Source organism: Clinocottus analis, unplaced genomic scaffold, assembly GCF_023055335.1.
Source record: "Clinocottus analis isolate CAN_PGR_092001 unplaced genomic scaffold, fCliAna1.0.p SCAF_13, whole genome shotgun sequence".
Lineage (NCBI taxonomy): Eukaryota > Metazoa > Chordata > Actinopteri > Perciformes > Cottidae > Clinocottus > Clinocottus analis.
This window is the reverse complement of record NW_027175854.1, coordinates 5,333,517-5,357,807: the sequence shown is the minus strand read 5'-3', so window position 1 is coordinate 5,357,807 and position 24,291 is coordinate 5,333,517. Positions and strand designations below refer to the sequence as shown.

General features: G+C 42.7%; 1 protein-coding gene across 10 annotated transcripts in view; it reads right to left on the bottom strand.

Annotated features, from left to right (window-relative positions):
- Positions 1–1,052: 1,052 nt before the first annotated feature.
- The window catches only part of rimbp2a (RIMS binding protein 2a), a 55,023-nt gene continuing 31,784 nt past the window's right edge, over positions 1,053–24,291 (bottom strand). For 4 of the 10 annotated variants that reach the window (XM_068573961.1, XM_068573962.1, XM_068573956.1 and 1 more), the window contains 20 exons: positions 24,076–24,198; positions 21,614–21,718; positions 17,963–18,167; positions 16,799–16,956; positions 16,528–16,607; positions 16,274–16,383; positions 13,733–14,545; positions 13,476–13,499; positions 12,273–12,424; positions 10,806–11,603; positions 10,370–10,537; positions 9,885–10,031; positions 8,775–8,865; positions 8,217–8,339; positions 6,626–6,795; positions 5,853–6,021; positions 5,633–5,733; positions 5,394–5,465; positions 5,047–5,211; positions 1,053–2,663 (listed from right to left, as the gene is read on the bottom strand). In XM_068573961.1, coding sequence (XP_068430062.1) covers positions 2,430–2,663; positions 5,047–5,211; positions 5,394–5,465; positions 5,633–5,733; positions 5,853–6,021; positions 6,626–6,795; positions 8,217–8,339; positions 8,775–8,865; positions 9,885–10,031; positions 10,370–10,537; positions 10,806–11,603; positions 12,273–12,424; positions 13,476–13,499; positions 13,733–14,545; positions 16,274–16,383; positions 16,528–16,607; positions 16,799–16,956; positions 17,963–18,167; positions 21,614–21,718; positions 24,076–24,198 — 4,008 coding nt within the window. In that variant the 3' untranslated portion in view covers positions 1,053–2,429. The remainder of the gene's footprint in view (positions 2,664–5,046; positions 5,212–5,393; positions 5,466–5,632; positions 5,734–5,852; positions 6,022–6,625; positions 6,796–8,216; positions 8,340–8,774; positions 8,866–9,884; positions 10,032–10,369; positions 10,538–10,805; positions 11,604–12,272; positions 12,425–13,475; positions 13,500–13,732; positions 14,546–16,273; positions 16,384–16,527; positions 16,608–16,798; positions 16,957–17,962; positions 18,168–21,613; positions 21,719–24,075; positions 24,199–24,291) is intronic. The other 6 variants (XM_068573957.1, XM_068573963.1, XM_068573964.1 and 3 more) reach the window with 6 other exon arrangements.

Genomic DNA, 24,291 nt, shown 5'->3' with positions numbered 1-24,291 from the left:
CAAATACCAAGGAGAGAGAATCCTTCAGTGCAAGTTGAAACAGGGGACAGCTAGTGATAAACAGAACAGGATGGATGTTCAGAACTAAACAAAGCAAGTGTTTTCATCATTAAAGCTATGAGACGTACTATCCCCCCAGTTAGAAATTGAGTTCTTGAGCACTAGAGTCACCTTTACAGCACACGCAATGTTGGTACAGTATTCCTTTTACTATTCCAAGTTATTTCTATAATCTCATATAATTAACACACATGATGACTGTCTCCTGCAGAGTCAAAAGCTGAGGTAGGACAGTGAGGTTGAGTTGTGTTCGGGCCACCGGATAAATACATTTCTATTATTTGCTGTGTCTTTATGGGATCAGTGAGATGGAAGTTTAGCATTGCAGTTGGACTTTTCACCGATCCACTTTTTACTTTTTTACTTTGGTTGCATTTTAGAATTAGATTTGCTCTCTAAACTACAGGTTTTCCAATTCTACCTATATGAGAAAAATGGCAAAACAACATTTCCAAGATGGAATTAAATTGCTTCAAAACAAGTACAAAGTGAAATACTGTCATTAAAAAAATCAATGATCACATAAAAACACATGACTCAGTATTTTTCTCACTCAACGCAGCACCATCTATGTTGTGATAAAGACACAGTTTGGAGATTGACAATGAATGAGAAACTGACTTAATAGACGGCCAGCCTGCAGGATATCATCTAGTTCTCACTGATCCGATCACATCTTCTGTTGCAAATCTTTGAGTGGCATTATGCAAATAGGTGTGTTTGATTCTGAAGACTTGATTGCAATATATGAAACAGTCAGTGAGTCAACAAACCAAATGGAGCAACAACGTAACAGTGACATTACTGATTAGTGTTGGCAGTCTGTGTCCATATGCTCATGAGCACATAAATTGTGTAATTATTCAAGATCATAGGAATAAAGTAAAAGTTGGTTCTGTACCAAGCTCCCTTTTATATATATATATATATATATATATATATATATATATATATATACATATATATATATATATATATATATATATATATATATATATATATATATGTAAGTTGTAGAACATGTTAACTTGTTATGGTATAGTCCTTATGTACTGTAAGTACAAGTCACGTAGAGCATGAAAGGACATATTAAACACGTTAGTGATTTTTCTCCACAGACCCAGTGAACAACGCACACCTTGACATTTTGATTTGGGATTTCTCCGAGGATTTACCGTGGCCCTCTAGAATCAACGTGAGACAACACAACTGAGCGGTGCACAGGCCATGGAGGTAGCAGCACATCACTTAATCACAGGACCAAGAGCTACATGGCCTCTCCTTCAGAAAACAAAAACATAAGTGAACGACAAACGTGAAAGGTGCAAAACATGAACGCGTCACACACTGCCTCACATACTCACGCGCACACACAAGCACACACAACATGTTTTTTTTTTACCAATCAAAACACCCACCTTTGTGCAATAGGAAGACAGACACAAAATGTGGTCTTGAACTAGGCGTTTCATGACAGTTTGACAGCAAGGACAACAAACATTTCTGCTCTTATTTAATTGTTCCAAAAATGACAACGCACAAGCGACCCGTCATGAAACAAAAAAGCCTGCTGTAAATCAACTGAGGAATGTCAGGCTCATATTGTTCTCATAAAGGCCACTGAGACAGCTAAGCTCGCCTCTGAAGTTAATGCCCTGTTGCCAATTTGCTATTCTTATTTTATTTTGTATTCCTTTCATCACAGAAGAACTCCACTCTGATGAAATCACAGGTACAAGTGGAAATGTTTCTTTTCTCCCCACATATGCTACCGCCTCTTCATGATATTGCACTGAATAAAGGCTTTGAGTTAGCAGCCAGCATTACTTCACAGAATGCCTTGATAACAGTGTAGTCTATTTGAGATGTTCTTAAGAGGACTGTGGTCTCGGTTTCCTCGCTGTGACATCAATACTCCGCAAAGTTGATCTTGTTGTTTTTTGCTGAGAAAAAAGCCCGTTAGAAACATAGATGTACCCGGATGCTTGGTTTTCACAGCTACCCTGCTTGAAACAATTGTATCGTTTCTTTGACTAATGATAAAGGACGTGTCATGAAAATCCTAGTTTTGTTCTTCTTCTTTTTCTTAAATTATCAGTTGATTTAAAATACATCACAGTAATATGATTTTGTGTCCGCAGGTGACCTCTCTCTTGATTTTGGCACTGCACTATACATCATTTAGTTAATATGTATCCGTCACCGTACATGAATATCACTGGTTATATTAAAATAGGCTCACACAGTCCGAGAGACGAAGCTCACATCCTCTCTGTCACGTGTTGTTGGATCAGAGTTGATTGTGTGGATGCAATATACAGAGCCTGTGCACGTATTGTACATGTATGCTGTTTGTTTTTTTTCTTCTCTTATTTCACAGGGGAGAGTCTCTTCAGGAGCTTCTTGCCCTTGGAAAGTAGTCCTTTCTTCTTCTTGTTTGCCAGATCTTGGTCCCGGGGGTCCCGGGGCTCCACCGGGATGTGGGGGCCCCTCATCGGGCTGAGGGGCCTCATGGTGCCTGGGAGGAGGGGCCGAACTATCGGGGACGGTGCTCGAACAGGTGTGGCGTCGTTGTCGACCGCGTCGGTGGTTTCTGTGGTCACCTGAGGAGAGAAGCGATGGGGAGGAATGGAGGCATGGGGCAGCGTATTACAAAAGAAGCAACACTCACACACTGCAGACGAGGCCTGAATCTGTGAGGTCGTCATCAACATGTCATGTACAGCTCTAGGAGTTCCCTGCGTGTCTAAAACCTGCTCTCACTGGGCACATAATGATCAAATTACCCACGGACCCAATGTCATACTTGCTTGTTTCTTGCCTGACGGTACTTGTTGAGGAACATGTCTGACTGGTTTCAACCAATAATTCTATTATTTTGTTGTATTTACCTCCAGCAAGGTTATGTCTTTGGCCTTTCTTGTTGTCGAGCAGAACATCTCAAAAGTCTTTCTTTTAAATTTGTTTTGATGGAAGGTTAAGTCACAAAAATAACTTATTTCCTTCTCTCTTAACATGTCAAATGGAACATGTATCCCATGTCTATCCATTTTGATGAAGTGAAAAAGATTTTCTACTATTTTTTACTGTTAGTACAAAGCTGGAAAAAAAAAACAGAAGAGTATATTACAATCTGCATATTCTGACTTTACTACCCACGTACAGAATATTCTCATTCTAAACATATATACTCTGTATTTATTCATATTATTATTATTGCGCATATATTTTTGTTATTCCTGTTTATGTTATGCAATATCCATCTCTATGTTGTTTGGTAATTCTTATGTGGCTGCTCTCTCACTACCATAATTTCTTGGGATTAATAAAGTCATCCATCCATCTATGAATTATAGTTTCATAATTACTTTGTGAAATTAAACACACACACACACACACACACACACACACACACACACAGTACATATGTAGAAAAAACACTTAGGAGGAAGCCATCAAATGTTGAGCACAACATCAGCACAACACAGAGCTGCAGAAGTCCAGCATCAGTGGGCCATCAGTAGGGAACATACAGTACAGTCATATACAGAACAACACTTAGGGACACAACTGTAGATACCAGGCTTCTCAACTAATGCAGCAGCTGGATACACAGTGATGCGTTTTTAAGCATCATTATTAAGAGAGAGGACAGTCTGCATTTTGAAATCATGGATTTTTTGTTTCAAAGAGTCTAAATTTCTCAGACTCTGGTCCAAATTGTCAGTAATGTATCATGATATATGGCTTTTGGGTGACAAAAAGGATGATAATCAATATTGTGAGGCCAATATTACGAACATTTTAACATTGCAAAATGAACATGTATATATTTGAAATTGTACCAGAACATTTCGGGAACACTCAAAGCAAGAAAAACTGATCCCATCACTGTGAGAAACAAAAGAGCCTTCTGCTGTGACCACAAGCTGTGTGCATTAGAGCCGCGAGTTTGGTATCTCAAGTTGCCGACTTACTGTACAAGGCAGACAGAGCCATTTATGGTGTGAAATGAACAATCTTCTTCTGTTTGTTTGTTTTGTTTTGCCAAGCGGGTGAGGAAAAACAAAAAAGAAATCAGATGTGGCAGCAAAGTCACCGTCGCCTTAAAAAACCCACACCACTATGAAAACTGAAAACAACAACAACAGCGTCAACAACAACACCAACACACCGAACACAGAGTGCAAAAGAAAGAATGTTTTTAATATCCAATTTTTCTCTTTTATTGTTCCATTGTAACAATACAGTATGGATGTATCAGTGCTGCGATTAGTTTTGTCTCTCGAGCGCAGAGCAAACATGGCGTATCCACTGTCCACAGGGCTGAAAAATAGATTTGATGTGTGTGCAATATACATAAAGAAACAAAGCCTCTTTAAGGAAATACAGCAGTCGAATCAAGAAAGGTATTATAAAATGTATCAAGTATGAAAAAGGCATGCTTCTCTCTCTTTTTCATCTTAAAAGTTTTTGCTCAAATAATTGATTTCAGTGTCCTTGGGTAGCCGTTGTTATGTGTTAATAAAGCACTTATTATTTTACACAATATCCCCATTTTGATTTTGTGTTTCAGTGCAAAGAGGTACCAAATTATGTTGTGTGAGGAATGAGTTGAGCCTTTTTCAAGTCCTCCTTAACCAGTGCTACATGCATAAATCACCCGCGGAGCTCCCACAGTCTATCCTCTCTCTGTCCATGTCAGGCTTTGCTTCTTCCTTTCTCTGAGACTCAGAAAGGTGTTAACACTGGATTTTTGTCCCCTTTTCCAAAGGGTGGAGGGCGGGGTGGGAGGACAGAGGAGGGCGGGGGGAGGAGGGGGAGTTGTTAGTTTGTATAGAGTCACCACTGTCACCACATGGACAAACACACACAATGAACAGCACACAGACGGCAAGTGGAGGAAGCGAGAGACGGAAATCAAGAGAGAGGACGGAGGATGGATGAACACAGGGCCTAGCGCTGAGAGCGGCGATGATGGTGTACCCGTTTGCCCTCTGAGACGGTGGAGGCAGAATTGGCAGGGGGCCGGTTGGCAGGCTCTTCCTGGGGGTAGTGGGACGGAGTATCGGTCAGATACACCTCCACGTCATCAGGCACTTCTTCCAGGAAGTTAGAGGGAACCAGACCGCGGTGGCCATTGATCTCGCCCTGTCGACAGTAATGAGTAATTAGAAGCTATTTATTTGCATATTCATCCTACCTCCCAATCTTCTGATTTGTCTTTAAATTTGTACACCAGCAAATTAATACAAATCTAAAACTCAAAGTGACAAACAAAACATCTAAAGTTTTAAGTGTAACAAAAGCAAACGTAGCCAAACGGCACTCACATAATAGAATCCGTCTTCATCAATATCTCCAAACACAGCCATGATGTCACCAGCACAGAAGGTCATCTCGGCCTATCAGAAGACAGAGATACAGAAAGGGATATACTGTACAAGGAATGCGATCCAGGTGAAGTCAGCTATGACTTAATCTGTTATATCTCTTTATGTGGGGTCACGGTCTGCTACTTCCTTGGATCAGTAGATACGTGTGTTCAGTAATGAGTCCTGAGCACTAATACCTCGACGTCGACATTAGGGGAGCTCTCTCGGGGGTCGTAGTCGTACAGAGCCACCATTCTCCTCGAGGCCTGGTCTCGCCGCAGGCCTCTTCTGTGCTGCTCTGAAAGCAATAACGGATGTATTTGAACAGAAAGTATTTCAACTTGTCTTTTCATTCACATTTAAACTTTGCCACCCCAGTGACGGTGGGTAACAGTGATTATCTGTACATTGTAGTACCTAATCTGTCCACAGGGGTACTTAGAGGCAGGAAGCCCTGTTTGATGAGCTGGTCCATGGTCTCCTCGTCCTCCGCTCTGATCTCTGACACCATGTTACAGGGGATGAGCCCCATCCTGCCCCTCACTTCTCCTCTGTAAAAGCCATCTGTGTCTTTATCACCGTACACCTGTCAGAGAAGAGAGTAAGCGAGCGATGTTTAGATCTCCAAAACCTGTATCGCACTTCTGTTATGGTGATTGGGGCACAGTCAAGCCAACACTTGACGTTCTTTTTTTTTTTTTTAGATATGCTCGAGTTTAAGTAGGATTACACATAAAAGATAAATATATTTCGTTTTCAAATGAAAATAGTTAATTCATGGTTAAATTTAATGGTCTTTCCTTTTTCATGAATTTGTAAATTATAAATGATACAGTTTTGTTATGACTATGATGCTCTACTGACCGAAAATTTCGTCAGCTGCTATAAAATGTACACGTGTTTCTTTTACTGTAAAATAGGACAAACAAACATTCAAGACCCAAGCAGGTCTGATTTCAGAGAAGTAATTTACTGACAGCTAGTCTGTACACACGCATATTGGAAAAACAAACAATAGTGAATGATGAAGTCTGTCTGAAATAACTATACTTTAACTGAACATACTTTCTGCAGCTAGTACACACTATTCATGACCCCCATTATTTTATGATTATAATTTTGGGGTTTCATGGCCAAAATACAGCAAACAATTAGCACCGTATGACAAATAAATACACATAAACTCCCACCCTAATGATCTGCCCCTCCTTGAAGGGCAGCTCCTCATCAGCTGCATCTGGGTTGGGGGACATGGACAGAGGATCGTAGTCAAAGAGGGCCACAAAGATCCGGAAGGACTCCTCAGGCTCGGACTCATCGTAGTATGTGGGAGAGCGGCGGTCCCGGTCCCTGGAGCCATCTTAAACACATTGAGGACAAACACATTCCATCATCCTGCGCCACTAGAAACACTATTCATGTGGAACTTTGAAAGAGGCGTTGTTTCTTTGTGGAGATATTTCATATTTGCAAACATAGTTTGTATGTTTGTCTTCTGTAAAATATGAGCCTGTATTTGTAATGTTTGGTCACAGATTTCAGGGCTCAGCTGCAAACATGTAAAGTCATTTACTGTGAGACTAACTGTCTCATACAGTAAATACCACTTATAGACTGAGCAAAAGAAATCAATGAGAAGATTTTTTTGTCTCAATATGTCTCATTGATTTGCTGAATTGCGTGACCGATTTTAATTTCCTGTCTTGCCATAATTCTGCCTGTCAGCATGCAGGAATAAAACCAAGTGGTCAGTCAACTATTTAAATAACTTACTGAAGCACACACGCACGCACACGCACACACACGCACACACACACACACACACACACACGTCTATTTTTTTTACATTTGAATATGCAGTGAGAGACAGACGAGGAGCAATACAAAACATGGTGCAATACACAGAACGTGATTCATGGACATGACACAACACAAGAAACACACAAGACTCTGACATGCATGCTACAAGAAGCCGAAATAAAACAATGCACCTAAAGACAAACAACTCCATGTGTCTATTTTGTTACGTGAAATCTTAAGATCTAAAGCAAAAATCCAAAACTTCCTACACATTGCCAACCCTTGTAGCAGCAAGAGGTCTAAAGCAAAAATGGCAGAGTTGTTGTGGAAGTAATTTATTTGAATTTGCTAGCAACGTGTGATACCGTTAGGCCAAAGCTTTATTTTAGTGCTTGGAAATACAAGCATGATGTGAAATGCACTGCTCCTGGCTGAGCATATCCCAACTTACAGAAGGTTTGGTCATTGTGTTTATGAGGCACGACCAAAAGACAACTGCATTTCCAACTGCTGATATTTCAAACTCAAGAAACAAGTAACGTCTTAAGAAAACAAGAAAGCAGTGAACGTGACGCCATCATTTAATGTCCGCCACTGATATTTCTTCTACATGTCATGCATGAATGCTCTCATTGAACGTGTCGTAGTACGTGTGGTTGTACCACGAGGGGGAGGGGTTTAGCAGGCATCTAGAGTTCAGTGCAGTGAGTGTGGCATTCTCTGAGCAGTCAATCAATCATTTATCATCTGCAACTGTGGGAAGGTTCATCCTGGACCCCGGGTATGGCTCGCCAGCGGGTCCACCATTTCAGTGCAGTGCAGTCATGCTGTTCAACTGTAAGCATAATAATATCTAGTATTATTTGAGACGGAGAAGCAGGCACTTGCAGGTGTCCACAGCTACTTCTTGCTGTTTGCCAGTTGCTGGTGGCATTTTGGTCGCCATGCTGTGGTGGTAGAAACAGGACTGCAGGCACATACCATGGGGTGACCTGGTGCCGCCCATGTGCCTGCGGGAAGACCACGTCCTGTGCCGAGCTACTCTGCCATAGTAAACATCCTCGGTGATGGGGTTTGCCTCACTGCTATTCTCAAAGGTTACCTCTACAGGAAACACCAATTAGAGGGTGATGGGGGTTACAATGCAAAGCTCAACATTCCGTTCCCAAAAGGTTAACTGAAGATTTGCGTTGCCACCTAAAGAGTCTTATTGCTTAGACACATGGTGAAAACAAATACACACAAGAAAATGACTATGGCAAAACCATTATAATTGTCAGAGTTTATCAGAGTAGATTAGCACATCAGTGTGTAGTGCGACTGTGCAGGGCAATTTAAGAAAAGTGTCAGTTTGTGGCATAATAATGCACTGCAAGATGTTCAGGTAGTGAAGGGCATGAGCATGGTTCATAGACACAGAGGTGATCTGGAGACCCAGAGAAGCTCATGATGGTTTTAACAGAGCAACAAACATGTCTGTTCTAAAGCGTAAAAAAACACACACAAATGATCAAATAAACGACCACCCCCCATACTGACCAATGGAGGGGACCATTAGAGGTCTTCTCTGAGGCTGGTGGTTTCTTCTGCCTGTCTCCCGGTCATGACGGCCTCCAGCAGGAGAGTTGTTCTGAAAACGCAAAGAAAAGCACAGAAAACATTCGCAAACATGAAACATTCACGAGCCGCTCACAGACACGTGACTCGCAAACAGGGTGTGAAGGAAAAACGCACGTCGACGTACTCGTACAATTTGTATGTAAACAAAATCATGCAGCACTCACGGGCAGGCACACTGAAACACAGACGCATAGACACGCACTCAGACACACACAAGCCCAAGGGAAATTTCAACATTCCGATATTGTGCAAATACCGATTTAAACAAACTACTGATTTCAAATATGTGTAAGGAAAAAATAATTGTGTCAAAGACATCAGAAAAGCACTTGTATATGACTGTATACAACGCTAAACTGTTCACACCCAGTCTCTCCCTGTGTCTCTCTCCAAGGTGCTGAACACATTCACACCCAGTGTATCTACGTGTCTCTCCATGAAGCTGAAACATTCAAACCCCGCTTCTTTCTCTCTGTTGCTCTCAGACCGCAGCCTCGCGGCGTCAGTGTTCTGTATTTGGAAATTTGTGGCAGCAGGCTGCAGTAGCTGCAGCTCCCCGTCACGTCCCATCCGACTAATAACCAGTTCTACACGCCACAGGCTGCTTCTATCTACCGTGTGCAATCTCATAGCGAAAGGGAGGGGATTACAGTTTTGATGAGAGGAAAATGTTAGCGATATAGCCAATTTTGCTGACTAGTATCCCAAACATTGGGCCAGATTTGAGAGTCAAACTCTGAAGACGTTGCTTCAGGACTATTTCTCTTTACTGGTGAATGGCAATGCTGTCTGAAAGCATTAAAACCCAGTTTGTCTCTGTCTGTTTCTCTCCATAGTGCTGAAACCCAGTTTCTTTATCTGTTTTTAAGAAATTTGAACTAAACTCAGCACACACACTAACAACACCTATTCAATGCATGTCAAGGCAGCAGTCTCAATTGAAGTATCTGTGCCCGTGCAGTTCACTTAATAATAATAAATTTGGGTGGTTATGACTTTTGGGTTTAGAATAAGTGCAAAGAACTGCACCTTGGGTGTGTTGTGCGAGTTGCGTCGACGTCCCTCTTCCAGCTGCATCTCAGAGTACAGCTCCTCCTCATCCTCTTCCATGATGTCAGACAGGTCAGAGCCCCGGCTGCTTTCGCTGTGATAATCTTCATTGTGACTACAGTGAGGCTTTTGGCAGTCATACACATACACACACACGCACACGCGCACACACACACACACACACACACACACACACACGCACACACAAACAAACACATAGACGCAATTGTTTAAGTCCACATACATTCATACGTACATGCACACACCAAACACACATGGATGGGCAAACACACGCATGTGAACACACACAGGAACACGGCGTAGGAGTGTATGCATGCAACCACCCAGACATGCATGCACACACACACACACACACACACACACACACACGTCCAAACATACCCACACATAGGAGGTTGTCCATTGAAAAACACATTGGGACAAAGTAAGGGTAAAAAATGTACCGCTGTTCTTACCGGCCTCCCAAGCTCAGAGCCTCTGAGGAACTCATCTACTGAGGGTCCTCTCCGACGGCCGCGTGCGAACCCTTCTTCATCTTCCTCTTCCTCATCAGAATGATGCTGGTGAAATGAACGGCCCTGCTCTCCATATCTGACCGGCCTCCTGTCCGCCTGAAAATAGGCATGGAAAGTGCGGTACGTAAGTAACGGAGACAGGGCACACCAGTGCTCCTTGATCGTTACGCGTTTCACAATTCAACACGCTCTTACTCTGTGGTGTAATAGTACTGACAGTCGTGGAAAGCCAAATAGTCTTTTGTACACAATCAACAGATCGCTCTATTCTATTTATCTGAAGCTAATTTACAGGTGTGTGTTTTTTTCTTCTTGACTAATTCCATGTATGTGAAAGGATTTAGCATTTCCATCTTCATCAAACCTTGCCACTTTCTGCTGCCACCCTCTGCGCTGCTTCTCGGGCGATGGCTTTGGCCACAGTGTCCGGGATGAGCGTTCCTCTGGGCTGAGGAAGAATCCTCTGGGGGGACGGGGAACGTGGATTGGCTGTGGGCGGAGCCTCAAGGGTGTGACCTTGCATGGGCACAGGAGGCTGGGAAGTGGGAGAGCGATTTGGGTCCCAGCCAGGCTGGCCAGGTGGAAAAGCCCCCCCGTGGTGGGCGGCGTGCTCTTTGGCATCCAGGTCTCTGGCACATACTGGTCTCTGAGGTATAGGGTGGTGATGGGGGTGGGGTAGCAGAGGCAGTTGGTGCTGTGGCCTGGGACCTTGGTGTGGATGGCGAGGCTGAAGGTGTATGGGCTGGGGCTGTGGCTGGGGTTGGGGCTGAGGATGTGGGGGTCGGTGCAGAGGTTGCGGGGGTCCACCCGGGTGGGGAAGTCTGGGATGAGGTTGAGGGTGAGGAGGATGCGGTGGGGGTGGCTGTCCGTGCGCCTGGGGTGGAGCACAAAGTTGTTGTGGGGCGTGAGGAAGGTGAGGGGATTGAAGGTGGGGCTGAGCATGGGGGTGTGGAGGGGGGCCTGCGTGGGGGTGCATTGGCGGTGGCAGGGGGATTGCAGGTAGAGGCACGAGGAGGTTGTTTGGAATGACGGCGACGAGGGAGTCCTGGGATTCTCCCTGCACTGACAGCGTCCTCACGATGACTTCCCTGGCCTCCAGGCACTGAATCCTTGTCAGCTCGACGGTAACATAGTCTGCCATTGGAAACAAAACTTCCGCTATCTGGATTTTAAAAAAAAGAAAATAAATGATGAACAGATCATTTTTAACAAGTGAAACAACTTTTTTTTTCTTTTCTGGCAAAACTCCAAAACTTAGATACAAAAAGGTTCATATTCTATTTGTTCTGAGAAAAACTCCTTTACAATTTATATATGTTTTGATATCTTATGTGGAGCACATAACGAGGCGGGAAACAACACGCCGACAAAGTTTCAGCATAGCATGTTGATTTACTTTGGCAGTCACCAGAGGGAGTGAGAGACCTTTTCCAAGATGTTCACTGGGCCCAGATTGAGAGGCTTGCTCTGAACATGAATCACAAGTAGATGGCACTGCTGCGTGCGCTCAGGCCACTGATGACATAATGCTTAACTCAACATCCGATTCCATTACCGCCCCATCTGTGATGCATGGTCTCTTGTTTCAACTGGATTAAATATGATTAAAACAACCCAATCAGTGTTTTACTGTATATGTGTAGACCTTTGAAATATGGTTTCCATATGCTTGGGAATTCTCCACAAACGGGTCCCTCGGTACTATTCATGCTACTGTACAAAGTCATTTATTTTCCCTGTTTTTATTATCAATCTTTTCACCCAAGATGAGCTCCTCGGCATGCCTTTTAACAGAGAATATAGTCTATGTGGGTAACACTTGCTAACTCACCCTCTGTCCTTTTGTGCAGACTGCGTAACCAACTACATTTGCCCCATTAGATGTGCCTGTGGGAGAGAGGAGGGGGGGCTTCCAGCGGACCTGTAGGACCCCCGGAGCCTGCCCACAGAGCACCTGTACATCCAGGGGAGGCTGGGGAGGGCCTGGTAGGAGAGGAAAAGAAAGTGTAAAAGTTGTGCAATTATTTACTGTTCTATTAACACTAATCCATAAGCAAGAGGAAAGGGTATGAAGCATTCATCAAATGCACAAATTGGTGCATACACAACCATGCACAGACATGATGATGGGGGGTTGTGAGGATTCAAGACACAATAAACTGGGTCAATTTATAATTTCACTTCTCCTATTTATACTTTTGAAAGAATTACACTTTATTTTCATGTGGTAGCTATGCACAGTTCATGCAGATACTTGCTAATTATTAATATTACTAAAATATTGTCTAACGTACGATACTCCAAAATGAAATGAAATCTTATTTTCTCCCTCAGTATTTATGCAAAATCAAATATGAACACGTATGTGTGTATTCCTGTGTCCTAGTGCTCATACTGCTCTTTTATGTGAGGAGAAACAATGAAGGTAAAGTAAAACAATGCGGGCCTCTGGGCCTCCTGAGAGAAGCGCTGTTGTCTCTGCATGCAGGACACAATCCAGAGAGACTACAGCTCATTCTTTGTCTTCCACTCTCCTGGATCACTGGATAAAACATGCACAACTGCAGTCAAGCAGAGGCAAATGCACACTCATACAAAATGGTCATTTCAGGGAGCAGTGGAGAGGCACTGCTTTATATAATGCTGGTTACTACAGGCCAGGCTATAGGCAGAGGAAATGACTCATCAGAATAATAACTGATCATATCGTGTGATGCATGGCTGCTCTCTAATCAGTGATATACTTAGCAGTGAGTAAACTTGGGCAAATTTGGTGAATTTGGTTGCCAAAAAGAAAGTATTTCTCTGTATGTTTAATGTATTTAAATTTAAATACATATGGAAATGACAACATTGTTTGGCGATGAGTTAAGTTATTTTGCCCAAATCTCTTATTTGAACAATATGTCATAATTATTCTCAGTTCCATGACCATAAGCCTCTTCCAAAAGTATCAGATCATGTCCTCTCTGCCCATTGGTTAGCAGTAGAAGAAATGATTTGGGGAAACCCAGGACTGATGTTTCATTCTGACCTGTTCCACAATATGGTGTTGGACCTAGACAAAATACAATACACAACAACGGCAAGGTAAGGCATTGATGTACTCTCTGCTAACCGCACAGTGCAATATGGCATGATGTCACACATCTGAGCTGCATTACAGTTAACTGACATAAACACAGCAGCTGTCATCTCCATCTGTCTCCGAGATTGCTCAAAGCGTGTTTTCTTTAAAAAGCAATACATTATTGATGTGCATCTCCGTGAGTCGTGAGGAGCGTTGCTGACCTGCAGCCTGAGTGCAGAACTCCACGCCGGCTTCTTTCCTCTCTCTCTGCTCCAGCGGCAGTTGCCATGGCACCTGGTGCGGCTGTGCCACCACCGTCACTTTGTAAACCGTCAGGGGCTTCAGGTTGACGAAGCGCAGCCTGTACCGCCCCGGCTTTACCGCGGCGTGCTCCGCGCCGTCCAAGAACACGGTGTGACCATAGTTACTGTTGCTGGGCAACCAGGAGAGCTCGGCGGTGTCGCGCTGGATGTCGTCCACCCGCAGCCCGCACGGCGCGACCACCACGTTGGCCCCGACCAGCAAGGTGCAGCGCAGCTCGTCGGACAGGCCGCGGTCCGTGGCGCTCTGCACCGACACGCGGTGGACACAGCCGTCCAGGTCCAGCTTCTCCAGCAGACACTTGGTCCGGCCGCCGTACATAGTGCTGGCGCGAAGCTCCCCGTCTACCAACACGTTGTAGCCAGAGATGTTCCCCCAGCCCAAAGGCACTAGTGGAGACTCCCAGGCCACGATGACGCTCCGTGCCAGCTGCTTGATCAAGTTGATCTTTCGGGGATAAGGCACGACGTCTTCAGCCAGGTCCTCGGGGTCCGGGGGCCCACCTGTCCCATTGCTACAGGGAACCAAGGCGTTGGTGGAGCTCAGGAGGCCGTCCTGGGAGGAGCCTCCATCCACTGCCATCAAGGCCAGGGGCATATGAGGACCCAGGTCGTCTCCTCCTTCCCCCGCCTCAATCGCTAGTTTTTCCTTGTCTTGGACAAACTCCACGAAGTTGGAGGGAACAAGTCCTCGCTGACCGTCGAGCAGCTCCCCTGAGACACAGGAAGACATACATTGGAAGTAGTAGGACATGAATAACTCAACAAAGTGCATTATTCTTTCAGGTTAACATCGCTACCCTTGTCTCGTCGCTATCGGGAAGCGAGACGGTCGCTCCACATGTTAAAATTAAGCTCACTAATGGCTCCTGACGAGAAAACAACACGAGGAAAGCTGTAACTTGAACACACTTCGATAACAGTGAGATCTATTTTCCCTGTGCGGTGGCAATGAGTCAGTGAGTGAGAGGTGGGAGATATGTAAACATTCAGTATGTGCTATTCCCTAAGATGTAAGATTAACTGCTGCTTGGATGCTATCTTTTGTACTCTCTTCAGTAAACACACAACTGAACATGAACTTCAAATCACGGTTTTTGAACATTTCCAGAAACACCCCTGAGCATGTAGATGCTGCGGTCAATGCAGAAAAAAACTGCTTGGACTTGCACTTCCAAAGGGAAGAGGTTTGTCTTCAAAAAAAAAGTTCCCTATCATCTTCAATCCCTTTCTCCACAGAGGCCTTGGAGACCTTAAGACCATCTGTGTGTGTCTGTGTGTTTTGTTTGTGTGTGCTGATGATTAAACTGAGCCCTGCTGGATTAGTCATCAAGCTAAAAGGGACCAAGGTCCCATCTTGACAACAGCTTGGTCTGAGGCACGAGTCTCCCTGCTGCGTGGTAAATACAAGGCTCCTCCACGATGCCATGCAATTTCACCGCCCACAGCTAATGAATCACTACAGCTGAGTACAACTGTGTCGGTAGCGGGCTGTGCTGTCGGCAGGATTGCTAGTCAGGGGGATTAGGATTGCCTCTGATGGAGAAGCATTCATAATTCTAAAGGGATTAGACAGAGAATCACTCCAATCACCAGTTACAAAAAGTGTACAGGATGTGTTCTTGGTGACACTGACACAGAGCATGCGTACGTACAGGTGTAGGCAAACGAAAGTAATCATCTCGTGGGTAAATGACTCACTGTAAAGTAACAGGTTAAATGTTACCAGGATTTTAAATTGCTTTAAGAAAGGTTTAATAGTGAGCGTTGAGAGCAATAGGCAGCGCAACAACAGCACCGTCATCTCAAGAAAACTGTAAAACTATTTGATACCTCTATGAAAACCATGACAACTTGAGCCGAACACAGTTTGACTACACTGACAAAGAGGAGTCCACGTCACAAGGTTAAAATAACCAGTATGAGGGTGACAAATGCTGCGAACGTCATGAAACCTAAGAAGACCAGCAGTGTTTCCAGTGATGACTGCGTCAGCATTATAGTCTTTTTACATTAAGGTTTGATCATGATGTCATGTCATGTCCAATGAGGACAAAGCCAACACGATATACTGTAGAGTGACAAGTAAGGGAACAAAATATGTCATCAATGCATGTATATAATATATATATATATATATATATATATATATATATATATATATATATATATATATATATATATATATATATATATATATACACACACACACAATGTACAGCACAATTGTTAAAAGGATTCATTGTAAGTAGGTGTCATTGTAAGATAATCAATATGAGGTGATGCACACGCTTGTTGTGACTGTCACGCATGCTCCACGACAGCAGCAGGCAGGGACTCGAACCACGGACTTGAAAAGCAACAAAGTGCTATTTTATTAAAAAAAGAAACATTTGAATAATTATTGTCCATATTATCTCTGAGCCTTGTTTCACTTCTCACCTTGATAGAAGCCGTCATCGTCCATGTTTCCATACACGTACAGATACTTCCCGGCCACCAGGGGGAGTTCTGCTTCTGGGTGCTCGTTTGGTCCATCGTAAGGGTTATAACTGGAAGGAGGAGTTACCTTTTTTAAGTTTTATGACATTATTTTTTATTTATTTATTACATTTCTTTAATAAAGAAACAGTTAGTTAAGTCAAAAAGATGATGTTCAATAAAATCAACAGATTCCCGAAGCTGATCTCCTTCACCTGTATCGGGCAGTGCAAAGGCGGACCTGGCCTGTGTAGCGAGCCTTGGACCTGGGTGATGGGCTGGCCTCATCCTCCATCTATAGATTGTCAACATCAATGTTATTTACTATATGCATACTATTCATAATTGAGATTCTATCTGAGATTGAGCAAAGCAAGCCATTAACTTTGCATACGGTATACATGACACACTTAAAACCATTAAAAAGACTTGATAAATTACACAAGCAGTGATGTGATGGTGGTCACATCAATGCATCCGACCCACCTCTGATGGGGTCCGCTGTCGAGGATTGCTGGGGCGGTCCGTTGTCACGGTGCTGGATTTGACAAACGGCGGTTCTGGTCTTTTTCTGTCTCCAGTCTGTGGTGTGCAGGGCGAGAACTGGGAGATCAGTATAGGCGTGTGTGCCGCGCTCTCATCGCCTGGGAGACATTGATTTCCATAGCAAATAAAGAGCAACTGTCATTCCTTCTGCACCCATTTGCTGCTCACTGTACAGTTATTGATCTCCTGTTAAAGCGAGTGTGCAGCAAACACTCTTCATGGCAAAGGCTATTCCACACCGATCAACACCTCACATCTGCAATGCATTTGTCCTTAAATACCACTGAGGTCCTTTGTGTGTGCGTGTGTGTGAGTGCGCTCATGATTGTGCGCGTGTGTGTGACGGAGGGGAGGGGGGGGGGGGGTCAACTCAAAATAGAAAACTGCAGTCTAACAGTGTGAACAGCTGAATTCCTTGAGGAAATTAGATTCAGTCAACAACATGGGACCACAGTATCAGTGGATTCTTGTGGTTTGCGAGTGAGTAATATTATGCATTAGCCCGAAAGCATCAGTGAGTGCACCCTCTGTTTCAAGTGAAGAGAAAGATAAAACAGGATTTCCAGCACTTCAAAGACCTCTGGTCTGTGCCAGACTGTATAAATCTACATCATTGATATGGCTCTATCTGCTGGCTGTGCAGGTTGCACTATGTGTCGTTAGAATACTAATGTGTTAAACCACACTCGTGTCATACATCAGGTCTATGATCAATTAGGATAGATATTGATCATGAATAAGTAGTGCTGCCATTAATGATGTCCACATCTGTTCAGGAGTGAGCTGATCCAGCTGTTACGTGAGACTCATTTTATCCTGATCAGAGGCCTTTTGATCGCACCTAATTTGGTGAATGCTTTTATGGAGAGTGCAGCCCTTGTTTTTTTTTAGAATGGGTGGATCTCGATGGTAGTGGACCATTGAACACTGCTAGTCGAAGTAACATTCACTCCACAGATTTGGCAATGTACTTCTGTAACACTGTCTGAAAAGGAAGTTTTCAAAATCGTAGCGGTATTGAATTTTCTTCCTTTTCAAAACATGGCGTCTCAAAATGTTAGTGCACATGTGAAGTTTGGCTATGAGTTGGGAGCCCTGACCCACCTGTCTTTGTCTGGGCTTCAAATCCAACACTAACTTGTGAGACTTTCTTCTCTGATGAGTGAGGGATCAGGGATGTGGAGGCAGGATTAATTTGAAGGATGTCCACGGTATCTGATCGCAAACGGAAATTCAGCAGCTCGTTGGACAGCAGGTGGAAGTGTTCACTCTGTAACCTGCATCTCTGCTCCAGGTCACGAACCTTGACCTTTGAAGAAAAACAAAGAAAGCAGAGGGGGGGGTGTAATGGCTGAGAGGAACTAGGAAAACACACAGCGAGAGAGAGAGAGAGAGAGAGAGAGAGAGAGAGAGAGAGAGAGAGAGAAGAGAGAGAGCACAAATGATAAAGAGTGAAACATGAGGGGAAAATACAGACACAGCATGGAGTGTACTTCATCACATGTAATGTTCAGATATGAATTCTCTGAAGAACCGCCAACGTTTCATCTATTAATGCTGAACAAAAGATGAACCAATTAGAAAAGGATCCCGAGAGAGACATCTTTCAGAATTTAGCTGCACGTTACATTGGAACCACTGCAGTCCTCTGCACTGCTGCAGCTGCTGATACATAACACTGTTACACTCTGATAAGGAAGCCTAAGTACTGCAAGTAGTTAAGAGGATTATAACACTTACAGTATAGACTTTAAATATGTCATATCATAAATATATCAGAGGAAGTCAAGGAAGATGGATGAGGTGTATAGTGAGTGTAGTACTCATTAGCATTTAGTGCACAAATGGATTTTCAATTTGTTTTTCTCAATTTGCACAAAATAAGGTTTTGAAAGTTGTAATGATTTGCTGAAAATGAAACTAATCAGGATGGAAAGTAAATACCTGAAACATTTTGTCCTTATTGTTCTGTTTAGACACAAAAAAGGGGAGGGAAAAGTAAAGAAAGAAGAGAAATTAAAAGAAAAAAACATAATGAAGATCGAACCGAGCACTAATAAATGTCCTCGCAATCGCTGCAAAGAGGAAATGTGAAATGCAAAACAATAATATATATTTATCAGTGCAGATAAATATATAAAAGCAACATGAAATTAAAGTAAAAGGAACCAAAAAGAAAAACTGACATTTGTCAATGTGTAAAAGCCTCCTGAGCACAGGACTGTGGAATCAGGGGCTCGTGTCTGTGTTTGACCCGACAAACAGCGGGGCTGTGTTTTTCTTCCTGCTGAAGTGTGCGTTCGCCCATTAATGTCGAGAAACCGTCATGTGACAGAGACTAGCAATTGATTCAGAGGATTTGCAAGAAGAGAAGTATCTCATGGACAGTGAAGCTTCCATTTCTCCGACCAAACTCTTGATGTTTCTCTCAGCCGAACTCAGACTGCTTGCTCAGTAAAATCCTATAAAAGAGCTTCACGTGGATAATAACATGACCTGACTTGAACTACACTCAAAAGGAGTCTGCACCCTATTGTCATGACAAAAGGATTTAGAGTGAAATGAGAAAATTATTTTTGAGTAGATGAGGCAGTGACAAGCTTCTTAGAGGCTGATGAAACACAGCAGGTCAGTGATTTGATCATAGGGACACTTCGTATTCAAGGTCAGCCTGGTTGCAGGATTAATGGGAATCTGCGACTACTGGTAAAGTTTTGGAGGAAATACGTTTCACAGCAAAAGTACAGAACACCTACCGGAAGACAAAGAACAACATAGGAATATAGCTGCAAACACAGAAGCTGAGCCTCGGATTGTTTTAGATTCTCAGGGGTGTGAGTCACAAACTGCTGTCCGGTATTGAATAACCTACACTGTATTGCAGTATTAGTGCACAACTACTTCGAGGTAGGAAGAGGCCAGTTTACCGTTGGTGGATTTCAAATTTGAAACCATAATTTATGCCAGAAGCACCTGTTTCAGAGTAGAGAGCCTCGGCCAGCACCCTGACAAACAATACTCATCTCACTGAAATTGAGAACCAATGAAGATTTTTTTGGTTAATACTCACCATGGTTCACATAGAAGACCCTACACATGCAATGGCCACACATGTTGAAAACATGTTCTCACTCATCTTCATAGGCTCTTCACAGGCTGGGTGCACCTTTACCAGGTATAGCTTAAACTAAGCTCTACATCAAAGAAAACTTTAGATTTTAGACACCTCTACATCATCATCATCATCATGATCGTGCATTGCTGATAGGTGTAGTGCTCCTTAACTGAAAATGTTGCATCTTAAAACTACTAAGTTGACGGTTGTTGGCTAGAAATCTCTCTAAAATCAAGGAAATGTTAAAAAAAGAAAAAAGAAAGAAAAAGAAGCTAAAAACAAATCCTAAAAAAATAAGACAAAGCTTGACAGCAATGTTAAAGGGATGCAGGCCTTAACAAACACTAAATTCTTAGCAGTGGTGTAAACAGCCAGTGAAATTTTTCACAGAATGGGATTTCTGAAGCATTTTCATTTTTACACTAAAACTAAATGCATTTGTTTGAGTGTTCATATGTTGTACTCTTTGTTCCACGTCAGCCTAATATGTGAAACATCTGGCTTTTTGTTGTTGTTGTTGTTGTCTCATTTCATCTGCTTAAAACAGATCTAAACCATATTTCAGAAAGGTAACAGTGAGGGAACGCTGTACCTAACAGGTGCTCTTCTTCCTCATGCTGGTGGTCAGCGTGAAACCTTGCTTGCAGTGAACACAGAGACTCCCAGTGGCAGCTGACACTGTGATCACGGTCCATGAGGAAGAATAGAAAGCACACAGCTGACATGCTGTCAACCCACTACACTGGTTGATCATGCACTGGTAATTGAGGAGATGCCTTCTCCTCAATTACTTAAATACAAGACCATAAGATTGTACATGCAGACAACTGACTGAAAAACCTGACAGATTTCTAAGGAGGCGGTCACTATTCACCTGTTTTCAGGCATAAAACAGCTTGCATGGTCTAATCAAGCAGGTATTAAGTAGATTTACATATCAGTCACTAGCTTTTTAGCTTTTTGTTTTATCTTTGTATGGTGTGTAAACAATTCACTGTAAATAATGCTGCAACGGGACAAATGCACAACAAATTCATTATTTAAAGCTACATGCTTGTTCATTTAAATGTAGGCTCCACATTGCTGAACATCAGGGTGATTAAACATCTTAGACATTTGAGTTTCAGGCGTATCAAAAGCACTTGTAACTTAAATCTATGTGTCTCATGTGATGATTGCAGTTCTATCTAATCAGCATCTTAGCAGAGAATGTATCCCAATATTAACAAGACACCAGACAGAATACGAGGTCTAGAAAAAAGAAGTCTGCACACTGAAAGATGTTCACAAGGTGTTTAAATTTAACAACAACGAGAAAGGAAACATTTTTAGGAAAGTGCTCTTCATCACACGATCAAACAATATGAAAAGTGTTGTAAGCTGAAACGGCATTTCGGGCGAAATCTGCTGATTTCTCCTTTATTTGACAGGTTTCTGAGGTCTTTATATTTTCTGATACAGTAGCAGCGATTCAATGACAGTGATTCAGCACAAAGTGACTCCTGACGCATCAACTACTGAACACGGAGCTTCAGTTCGTCACTGGTCTTCTCACAAAAGCAATTACAAAGTCGCATTATGCCGAAAGTATATGAAAAATACATCTTTTGTACTTTTGCCGTTAACCATGAGGGCCATACCTTTTGCAGTTGATTAATCTCCTTCTGCTTGGTGTGAAGGGCCACCAAGGCTTGCTCATGCTCTATCTGCAGCTGCTGCTTCAGCTCGACAGCCTCATGCATATGCTGGAGAAACAGAGAAGATGTGGTTATGTTGAAGGATGTTATTTCGAGATGATTTTTCACAGTATACCGTTTCAGAAAGAATGTTAAACTATTTCTTGAAAGGCAATTTTTTTTTTTCAATCTAAAGCACTCAAGTGTTGAGTTCACTGTGGAAGTAAAGAGTGTTCTACAGTCTAAACTTTTCATATAATGCGTATCAGATACAACCCACTGTATACTCCGGAGTGACTCAGACAAAGCTGTCATGCATGGTCACCCACGCTGATCCTAAATCTACCCTTTCCCAAATTAGCCGACTCATAACCATACAGTATCTATCCGCGGAGTCACGACCAGCTGCCACATCTTACAGAAACAGAGTTAAGGCCATAAGATGTTTCTACGGGCATAAGAAGAAAAGACAGCTTAAAAAGCCCTGACATTCATCATTTTCTCTCTGTGTTCTCTCTCCCTCGGAAAAAAAGAAAAGCCTCTTTACCTCCCGGAGTGGCTTCGAGGTGTCCTGAGCAGGCAGCGACTGCTTTGCATAATCAGGGAGAGGTTCTAAGCTGCAGAGGACCGGGCTGGCTGAGAGGCTGTCACTGGAGCCTTAGAGAAAACTACTTTTTATAACTCTCGGATATTCAAGGCTTGATGAACTCACCTACATTTTAAGCAAACACTCTGTGATGTTTTGTTAAACCAGAGACAGACATTGATATTAAACCAACAACCTGCCGTACGGACGTCTGCAGCTTAAGTCTTTCAGACTACTGCCAGACTTTGTGGCCTTTATCATGACCCTGATGACACAACAAGTTAGTCTATAACATTGTGTGTGTGTGTGTGTGTGTATGTATTTATATATATAAAAAGGTCTTAATCGTCTTAGGGGATGGCAACATCAGTTAGGTCTGAAGACTACAGTTCTGTATGACCGAGACGTTTATTAAATTCCCACATAGAATATATGACAATAAGTCTTTTGTTAACAGATTATATAACTTTCAAGCCTAATTGACAGTTCTGTATCTCATTAGCTTTGACTGTAGAAGTCTGTCTTATGTCATTTTTTTCCTTCATGTTCCTTCGCCTTTATCTCTGCTCTCTCCACCCACATTGCCCTGTGTAATTTTCTCTAAATAGTCTCTTTGTCTGCTTAATCAATACACAATGAGAAAGTGACAAACCTTTCTTTGCTGTATTAGGGAGCAGGTCAGTTTTTCTCAGATGGGTACATTTCTCTCTCAAATATCCTGACAAACAGACAATCGATCGGAGATGCAGGGAAGCGGGGATTTGTAATGAGAGTGCCTCTCACGGCGCAGGGAGACTGTGTCTGATTACTATTGGCAGACTATGAGACGGTGAAAAAAGAGTCTCTCCATGAATCTGATGACACTTCACCTCATTGCTTTCCTTCTAAAGTTTTCTTAGAAAACAAAAACACATGGGAGATTTGAATATTTTTAAAAAATAGGCCACAAAAACAAGGCTGGAAAAAAAAACCCCTTCAGATCTGATGAATGGTGCGAGCTGAACAGAGCCACTGACGTGAACGAGGGATGAATGAGTGCAGATGGAAACGCTGGAGAGATATACAGTATGTCAGTGGAAAAAGTGGACGGATAACATCAGGAGTGATAAAGGAGGATAAACGGTTTTGACTTGGGTCTCCTAATTCTTTTGCTTTGCCTACTTAGCAGTACGACATGTGCCGGGTTTGCCTTAGAGACATATTGCTCAGTAGTCTCCACAAGAACGGGCGAGAGAAAGAAGAAACCAGAGCAGGTTTATGATATCAATCCCCCAACTAAATTTGAACTGATTAACACAATTTAATCTGTAAATGCAAGTGATTAAATGCGAGGAGAGAAAGGAAATGTTTTCCTTGGGGGACATGTGAAAAATGGCAAATCAGAATCCTTTGATCAAAGAATCCAAGGGTTCATTACTGACACTTATTGACATGATCCCAGAGCTTTCCCACGGGATTGTTTTCTGCCATGATTAAGTGATATAGAGCTGGCGACATGTTTTTTTTTTTTTTTACTCCATACTGAGATTACTACCACTGCACTATGGTAAAGATGATTCAAAGTTGTCATGATGTTATAGGATTTTCCAAAATGTGAAGCAGTCAAAGGTAATTGTATGTATGTATGAAAATGTATTAATAATATGAAATGTGTAGTATCATGTCGCATATGAAAGGATTAAATTACAAGCACATCGAACAATACCGGTGGAGGGAGGACTCATTGAAATAGAGGATTGAATGGAGAGATGAAGAGCTGTAACTATTAAAAGCAGACGAGTGATGTATGTATTTTGAGGTATATGGCATTAAAGTCAACATAAATTTCACAGCGTCTCACCTTTAGAACCTGTTCCAGGTCCTCCACTTTGTCTTGGAGTTGGCTCCTCTGCTGCTGGGCCACGTCTCTCTCCTGGCTCACTACAGCAAAGGTCTGTCTCAGCTGCTCATAGTCGGATCGCACCTACATGAAGAAAAAGAGTCCAGATGCAAGATGGGGAGCAAGAAGAGATTAAGAGGACTATAAACAACAGGAATATAAACAGCCATTAAAAAA